This window comes from Lycium barbarum, chromosome 2 (genome assembly GCF_019175385.1).
Source record: "Lycium barbarum isolate Lr01 chromosome 2, ASM1917538v2, whole genome shotgun sequence".
Classification (NCBI taxonomy): Eukaryota; Viridiplantae; Streptophyta; class Magnoliopsida; order Solanales; family Solanaceae; genus Lycium; species Lycium barbarum.
The window spans coordinates 135834059-135843539 of NC_083338.1; the positions used below are offsets into that span (position 1 = coordinate 135834059).

General features: G+C 36.3%; 1 protein-coding gene across 1 annotated transcript; it reads right to left on the reverse strand.

Annotated features, from left to right (window-relative positions):
• Positions 1-312: 312 nt before the first annotated feature.
• Positions 313-5242, reverse strand: LOC132628969 (probable leucine-rich repeat receptor-like protein kinase At1g35710). The gene is made up of 2 exons (XM_060344722.1): positions 982-5242; positions 313-852 (listed from the first exon to the last, which is right to left on the reverse strand). The coding sequence occupies exons 1-2, from the start codon at positions 5240-5242 to the stop codon at positions 521-523; spliced, it is 4593 nt and encodes a 1530-aa protein (XP_060200705.1). The 3' UTR covers positions 313-520.
• Positions 5243-9481: the final 4239 nt, after the last annotated feature.

The following is a 9481-nucleotide window of genomic DNA, read 5'->3' on the forward strand; positions in this document are numbered from 1 at the left end:
CGAAAGAAATTTAATAGTACGTTGTTGAATAACAGAAGATGCCCAAGTGGAAAAAGTTCAAACTTGTTGTGGAAATAGATGTCTACTTATAATCAAACTATTCTCTTTATATCCTTTTTTTTTCTTTCTAAAATTGGGTACTTAGTTTTATTGTATTCAAAACAGTATTTAATTTGGAGAACTCAGCTAACTCAGAAAAATAATGGCAGCACGAATTTGATGTCCATTTTTTCTAAAATTGATTCTCTCGTAACTTGGCTTGAAGCAATTATTCCATCCCATAACATCAGTTTTTAGCAAATATGAAGCCTGTTTTCATTACTTTTTTGGCACAAGGAGCAAGTTACCTTGGACATTATACACTGTAATACAATAAAACAGATAAGCACCCTCACACTACAACAATACTAATGCCCATAATAATTTTGGCATGGACCGTCTCATCAAAATAACTTACTTCACAACCACTTGGTTTCAAAGTTTATTCATTTTCATACAAGGACACCTCACATCTCAGGGATTATATAGCTCGCCTTACATGAGTAGGTGGACGTGGATGCATTGATGATAACCTATTAGAGATGAAGTGCATTGTTGGCCTTGATTTTGGAGTTTCAAGCAAACAAGAACTTGCTAGCTTGATGATAAAAAACAAAACCTCTTTCACTCTATCTTCAGGATACGGAAGGCGTTCGTCTAGCAAATCGCTCAGCTGCACATGATCTCTAGTTGACGAGTTTGCTAGCACAGTAATGTAATCCCCAAGATGCTTTCCTTTGATTGTCTCCAATGCTAATACTCCAAAGCTATAGACATCACACATTTGTGTAACCTTCATTGTATATGCAAGCTCTGAAACAATACAATTTCCAAAAGTTATACTAACAATTTAACGTGTAAATGAGATAAACAGTGTAGAGAGCATTTGGCTATAGTTCATGAAGTTTTAAAACAAGGATAATAAATCAAATTAGACCTTACCAGGTGCAACGTAGCCATATGTGCCTGCAAGTGTAGTGCAATTGGATGAGTTTGGCTTGAGAAGCTTAGCTATGCCAAAATCTGAAACACGAGCTTCATACTCAGAATCAAGCAAAATGTTGTTGCTTGATATGTCTCGATGAACAATCGATGGTGAACAATCTTCGTGCAAGTAAGATAAAGCATAAGCAACACCTTTGATGATATTCACCCTTTTAAGCCAATCCAATTTCTTGGACTTAACTTCATTGCTCAAAATGCTAGACAAACTCCCCCTCTCCACATACTCGTAAACCAACAACGAGTTTTGTGCATTTGAACAATAGTCGTAGAGGTTCACGATGTTCCGGTGCTTAATCCCAATCAATGCCCTTACTTCATTCATAAAACTTTTGGGATGTGTATTCTCAAATGAAGAAAGAAGTCTCTTCACAGCTATATTCCCTAATGATGGAAGGTTTACCTTGTAAACGCTTCCATGCCCTCCTTGCCCGATGCAAAATGCTGCATCAAACTCCTCTGTGGCATTTAAGATATCTCTGTATAATTCCTTTCCATCTAACATGGATATCGAAATCCAACCATCATCACGTCTTTCAATGTCTTTAACCTTCCTTCTTTTATCATACATAAAGAGAACACCAATGAAAGCATAGAGTAGTACTAGTGCTCCCATAAGAGGAAGTACAATGATGAAAATGAGTTTACATTCCTTTGCCATTGAGTGCTTTTTCATCACAGAAGATGGCCTTTCGCAGGGCTGGAGTTCTGTTACATTTCCGCAAAGACCTTTATTGCCCTCCAATGAGGCATTGATAAAAGCTTTATTATTAGGGATTGGACCTTCCAACTCATTGTATGACAACACGACTACCTGCAAACCAATCAAACTTTCAAGTTCTTCAGGAATGCGGCCAGAGAGGCCATTGTGGGAAAGATTTAAGCTTACCAAGTTCTTCAAATTGGCTAGATAAGAGGGTATTTCTCCAACAAGATGATTATGACTCAAATCAAGTGCACTAAGCTGAGTTATCCTCCCTATCTCTATTGGAATTTTCTGCCCAAATTTGTTGTTGCTCAGGTTCAGCTGAAACAAGTGCACGTAATCTCCTACAAAATTTGGGATCGACCCATTCAATCTATTGCCTGATAGATCAAGGGACTCTAATTTTGTCAGCAACCCAAGTTCCCCAGGTATATTGCCAGAAATGTTGTTATTTTGCACAAAAAGCTTAACTAGAGAGGTTAATTTTCCAATTTCCTTAGGAATCTGCCCAACCAAATGATTCGATGAAAGATCGAGTCCTAGAAGCCCTTTGACATTCCCAATCTCAGGTGGTATGCTGCCACTGATGTTATTTCTTGCTACCTGCAAATTAAACAAATTCTTACATTTTCCCCAATTGTTGCCGAGTTCACCATGAAAATCATTGTCACTCAAATCAATGAACTGAAGCTCGGGATAGATGCCAAAAGCTTCTGATAAATTCCCATTGAAACTATTGTTATTGAACCGAACCCTTTTGAGACTTGAGCACTTCCTCAAGCTAGTTGGTATTGGCCCTGTAAGCTTGTTGCTAAACACCACGAAGATCTCAAGTGTCCCACTACGGCAAAGATGCTCTGGCAGATGGCCTGAAAGTTGATTATCTGATAAATCCAGCTTAGTGAGTTTTTTCAGATTCTCCAACTCACTAGGAATGGGACCAGAAAGGTGGTTAGAATAAAGATACAAAAATTTGAGCTCAGTTAAGCCACCTAGAGTAATTGGAATTGAACCACTAAGTTGATTACTGTATAATGCCAAATCAGTGAGGTTTCTCAGATTCCCCAGCTCACTAGGAATGGGACCAGAAAGTTGATTAGAATTAAGATTAAAAAATTTGAGCTCAGTTAAGCCACCTAGAGTAATTGAAATTGAACCACCAAGTTGATTATCTGATAAATCCAGCTTAGTGAGTTTTTTCAGATTCTCCAACTCACTAGGAATGGGACCAGAAAGGTGGTTAGAATAAAGATACAAAAATTTGAGCTCAGTTAAGCCACTTAGAGTAATTGGAATTGAACCACTAAGTTGATTACTGTATAATGCCAAATCAGTGAGGTTTCTCAGATTCCCCAGCTCACTAGGAATGGGACCAGAAAGTTGATTAGAATTAAGATTAAAAAATTTGAGCTCAGTTAAGCCACCTAGAGTAATTGGAATTGAACCACCAAGTTGATTATCTGATAAATCCAGCTTAGTGAGTTTTTTCAGATTCTCCAACTCACTAGGAATGGGACCAGAAAGGTGGTTAGAATAAAGATACAAAGATTTGAGCTCAGTTAAGCCACCTAGAGTAATTGGAATTGAACCACTAAGTTGATTAATGTATAATACCAAATCAGTGAGGTTTTTCAGATTACCCAACTCACTAGGAATGGGACCAGAAAGGTGGTTAGAATAAAGGGACAAATATTTGAGCTCAGTTAAGCCACCTAGAGTAATTGGAATTGAACCACCAAGTTGATTATTTGATAAATCCAGCTTAGTGAGTTTTTTCAGATTCTCCAATTTACTAGGAATGGGACCAGAAAGGTGGTTAGAATAAAGATACAAACATTTGAGCTCAGTTAAGCCACCTAGAGTAATTGGAATTGAACCACTAAGTTGATTACTGTATAATGCCAAATCAGTGAGGTTTTTCAGATTACCCAACTCACTAGGAATGGGACCAGAAAGGTTGTTAGAATAAAGATACAAAAATTTGAGCTCAGTTAAGCCACCTAGAGTAATTGGAATTGAACCACTAAGTTGATTACTGTATAATGCCAAATCAGTGAGGTTTCTCAGATTCCCCAGCTCACTAGGAATGGGACCAGAAAGGTGGTTAGAATAAAGAGACAAAAGTTTGAGCTCAGTTAAGCCACCTAGAGTAATTGAAATTGAACCACCAAGTTGATTATCTGATAAATCCAGCTTAGTGAGTTTTTTCAGATTCTCCAACTCACTAGGAATGGGACCAGAAAGGTGGTTAGAATAAAGATACAAAAGTTTGAGCTCAGTTAAGCCACCTAGAGTAATTGAAATTGAACCACCAAGTTGATTATCTGATAAATCCAGCTTAGTGAGTTTTTTCAGATTCTCCAACTCACTAGGAATGGGACCAGAAAGGTGGTTAGAATAAAGATACAAAAATTTGAGCTCAGTTAAGCCACATAGAGTAATTGGAATTGAACCACTAAGTTGATTACTGTATAATGCCAAATCAGTAAGGTTTTTCAGATTACCCAACTCACTAGGAATGAGACCAGAAAGGTGGTTAGAATAAAGAGACAAAAGTTTGAGCTGAGTTAAGCCACCTAGAGTAATTGGAATTGAACCACTAAGTTGATTACTGTATAATGCCAAATCAGTGAGGTTTCTCAGATTCCCCAGCTCACTAGGAATGGGACCAGAAAGTTGATTAGAATTAAGATTCAAAAATTTGAGCTCAGTTAAGCCACCTAGAGTAATTGAAATTGAACCACCAAGTTGATTATCTGATAAATCCAGCTTAGTGAGTTTTTTCAGATTCTCCAACTCACTAGGAATGGGACCAGAAAGGTGGTTAGAATAAAGATACAAAAATTTGAGCTCAGTTAAGCCACCTAGAGTAATTGGAATTGAACCACTAAGTTGATTACTGTATAATGCCAAATCAGTGAGGTTTTTCAGATTACCCAACTCACTAGGAATGGGACCAGAAAGGTGGTTAGAATAAAGAGACAAAAGTTTGAGCTGAGTTAAGCCACCTAGAGTAATTGGAATTGAACCACCAAGTTTATTATCTGATAAATCCAGCTTAGTGAGTTTTTTCAGATTCTCCAACTCACTAGGAATGGGACCAGAAAGATTGTTCACTGACAATTCAAGATAGACAAGATTAGTGAGCTTTCCAATTTCTGGTGGGGTGATGCCAGAGAACTGGTTCATGTTAAGATTAACAGATTCAAGAAAACGGAGAGATGAAAATGGAAAATCATGGAGTGTACCATTCACATTAGCATTTGTAATATTCAACATGTTTACCCTACCATTTAAGCATTTAACTCCATACCAAACCCTGCATGCATCAGTACTTAATGTCCAAGAAGCCAACAAGGAATTATTCTGGTTTAGGAAAGTTGCTTTCCATTTAAGGAGAGCAGTTGCTTCCTCAATAGAAGCAAAAGTAACAATGAAGAGATATAAGAGAATGGAAAACTGAAGGAAAGAAAATACTCTTGGAACCATCATCATGGCTAAAAGAATTCAGTTGATTGTTTTGGTTATTTCTGAACTTGTGCAGGGCAGAGTTTTATATCGTAGAGAATCATTACAAGACTTGTGAGTCAATGGAATTTATTTCCAGCTTGTAAAATACGGGTAGAATTAGAACGACTTGGAAGTCAATAAGTCAATGTCTCAATGTCCATGGAAGTATACACCAACGAATTAAAAGGTTGTTTGCAGATAACGTTTCAACAGTGGCCTAAGGTTAAAGTTGTGAAAATATATTTGGGAAATCTTCTCCAGAATTATTCAAAGCTAATGGACAAGCCTGTCAATAGTTGTATCATTTCCGTAGGCCCATGCAGTGTGGAATAGTTCCAATTTTTGCTCAGATGGCCCACCCAAGAAGAAGAAAGTTCTCACACACTTCCCTTCCATTTACTCTCCAATTATTTCTTCTTTAACAGTAATGTATTTCTAGAAGGAAAAAAACAAGTGTGTAATTGAGAAAGCCAAAGCACTTGTTTGAATTGGGTTTTAGGTAAAGATCTACGTCTACCTTAATTGGTACTTATCATAGATGTCTTCTAATTTAATCAAATACTCCCTCAGTTTTCCCTCAATATAATTTTACTGAGTGTCAAATTTGAGAGTGTTATTTTAATAATAAACTTGAAGTTATGAAACTAACATACTAACAAGAAAAGCTACTTCGTAATGTATGGTTAACTTCGACCAATTATAGGTGTATTTTTCTATTTATATGTCAAGTTAAGGAATACGCGTTATTGTTCGGAAATAATTCTCACTTTCTTAAAAGTGGTGAAAATTGATCTTCTTATGTAATTTCTTTTTAACACAACACAATTATTGGAAGGGAATAATTATATTGTTGCAAATTATATGCCTTATTGAACTAGAAAACATTTTAAGCTAAAGAAAACAAGAATGCCGTTGAAAATCAAGACGGGTGATGGAATTGGAATAATGTGCAACACAAATTCTGGTTAACTGAGTACCAATCACAAATAATCGGCTACTCTGGAAAAATTTGGTTCGTACTTATCTGTGATTAGGCGCGAAGGCTGCTTTAGTAAGTAAAATAAAGCAAGAATCAAAGGTGTCACAATTGAGAGAAGCCATTGCACCTACATTCGATTCTAAAGTCCTTTATTATTCTTAAACAACTGTTCGTTCAGTTGCAAGATAAAGATCAAACTCTCCAAAATTAGATTGAGTGCCAGCTTTATAAGCTAAGCAAGCCGGGCTCTATACTAGGGCATGAAAACCTTAAAGAGCCTCTTAACTCTGAGACAATCACTTTATATACTAATCAATCATCATTAAAAGATACAAGCGCATATCTAAACACATTATACATTTATTGGTTTATTATACACACCTGATGTGAAAAATTCTTAGGGATAAATTTTAAACAGGGAAATCGTTCAACTGGCAAGTTATTATCGTCGGATCACAATTTTGTTTCAAAAAAAGACTAAAGAATGAATAATAAATGTCCCTACTATATGGCCCGCAAAGCTAACAAAAGCTATTGGCATGACTGTCCATTGGTTCGTCTATACAGAATGAAATTGCAAGATTGTTCTTTTTGTTGCGACATGGAACTTTGGCAACAGGCACGATAAAGTAATTTGCAAGAACTATCTTCAACATGCGTGGACATGGAATGACTGCATAGATCGGCAAAATAATTTTGTTTTTGAACTTCTCATCACAGCCTCATTAAACTTAAAAAAAAAAAAGAGCATAATGAGCCAACCCTGCAAAGTATTGTGTAACAAGGAAAAACCAAATGCTCCCTAAGCAATATCTTTTTACCTTTCCAACAATTCCCATCATAAGTAAATTACAACAAGGTATACCATCACAATATTCCATGCAAGTATACTTTGAAGTAGAAAAAAAATTAAGAAATCAAATAATGCCAAAAAGAAAATCCACATAACCGTAATTATAAATCAAAAGTAGAAATCTTAATATCATAACACCAATCTGTAATACCAGAATGCAGAGGCAATATCAAAAGAAGTTTTGGGATGGATTAAATGCAACCAAAGGAGTTAAACCTTATAAATAAGACGGGGCAATCAGTTCTAGCAAGCAAAATATAGATGAAAGGATCATTCATTTGGGAATGTCCTGATACGCAGCATCAACCAAATCCAGATTACAACCATGGCCTCCTCCCTTGCTTCTTAATCCTGCAAAAGAAAAATAATACTTTTTCATCAAGTTTATACTATAACAAAACACCGTATGATAGCCACAACTTACATTAGCATCAGAATGCGGCATGGGGCTACAAGAACCAGCACGTCTACCTCATGGTGAGATACTCTTTGGAGTAGGAGACCGGCTCATGTGATTATGTCCATCTGGAATAGCATCTCTCCATGGGGTTTGCTAGACCTTGTAAATTTTTGTGTCGTCGTAAGCAAACTAACATGAGTCCAGAGAGGCTACGATACCTCTATAAGGTTAAGAAAGATTTTTAATAAAGTTTAGACAAGCATTTAAAGGTTTCGGGATCAAGCGAATTAAAGAAATTGGGTTTGTTAAAAATTTGGAAAAACTTGACAAAATTTTGGACAGGATTTTTGGTCCAAATTCAAAGAGGCATATCTCCTAGAATATGAGGAGTTACAGAATCCATAACGTGCAAATTGAAGTTCGGAGAGTCTTCTTTCCAATGCAACTGACAGATCGCATTTATGTGAAGTATGGGATAAAGTACGGCCTGTGCAAAAATCTACGTCCCGTACATTTTGGATGTACTTTAGCAAAAATTTCTAGAAAGTTGAAAAATTTGAAAAAAAAACTTACCCGTACTTTAAAGTACGGGATGAACAGTAACCCGTACTTTGCCCGAAATTTCCAGAATTTGAAGTCGGCGGATTTTTTTTCGAAGCCTATAAATAGAGGTTCCACGATCTAGGCTTCATTTCCCCCCCCCCCCCCCCCCCCCCCCCCAAATTAAATCCCTAAAGTCTCTCTAAGCTCCCTACACCCCAAATCAAATCGAGAAAGGATCAAACTCCTAAATCCTCAACTAGTTCATAAAAAGGTAATTGTTCTTGCTTCTACCTGGAGTTGTGGTGAACTTGGTCTTGAGACAAGTTGTGTGAGTTGAAGTTCTTCGAATACAAGGTATATTCTTCGTCTTATTGCTTATGTTGAGTTGAATTAGAGGCTTAGTAAGTCTTAAAGTTAAGAGAATGGTGATAGAGAAGTCATGAGGTATTAAGTTGAAATTGATGACTATGGGTTGATTTTTAAAGAGAATTGTGGATTGATTTAAGTTTAATTTGAATATACTCTCTTGTCTATGGTATTGTTGATGCTGTTGTTGTGTTGGGGCGTTGTTTTGAGATTTGGAGCAAGAAAGTGGTATAGGGGAAATGTTGCCCGAATTTTGTTAGCTTATTTATTATTCTAGTTTGACCTTATAAGTGTTTCAAAGGCTTAACCCTAGTACGAATCATCTTGACTGTAGATTTACGAGCTCGAGAGGATAGGCGTTAAGTAGTTAAGGAGACAACGAAGTATGTTAAGGCAAATCCTTTCTTTCTAAAGGCATGATTCCTTATTGTGAACCCATACATGATATCTATAATGTCCTATTTCCTAAAATTTCTAGAAACTCATAATTCTCAAGGTTCTTATGGTATTGTTGATAAAAGTTCCCTATGATGATGATGATAATGATGATGATGATGATTCCATTTCTAAAGATACCAAAGCTTATAGTTCTTGATGTTCTCGTGATATTATTGAGCTGGTTTCATGATTATTGATTTTCTTCATTGTTGTTGATCTCATCTTATAATAATTGTTCTTTCAAGCTGAGATATAGCGATGATAATGATTCCATAATCGAAATCGGAGGTTTACCGACCTTACGTCACTCCGATAGAGTAGTAATGTTTCATTTGGGCTCTTATGCATGCTTTATATATGTATGTATTTTCTCACACCACGCAGCTATATAGTCGGCGGGGTAGGCACGTAGTTGTGCACACTACTGCAGTGGGCAGATTATGATGTTACCCCGAACGCGGGATGTCGCGGACGCGAGATGATATAATATATGGATTGGGCTGCACGTTCCGCAGCAATATATATATATATATATATATATATATATATATATATATATATATATATATATATATATATATATATATATATATATATATATATATATATATATAAGAGATAACCTGTACATCTGGATGCCTTTTA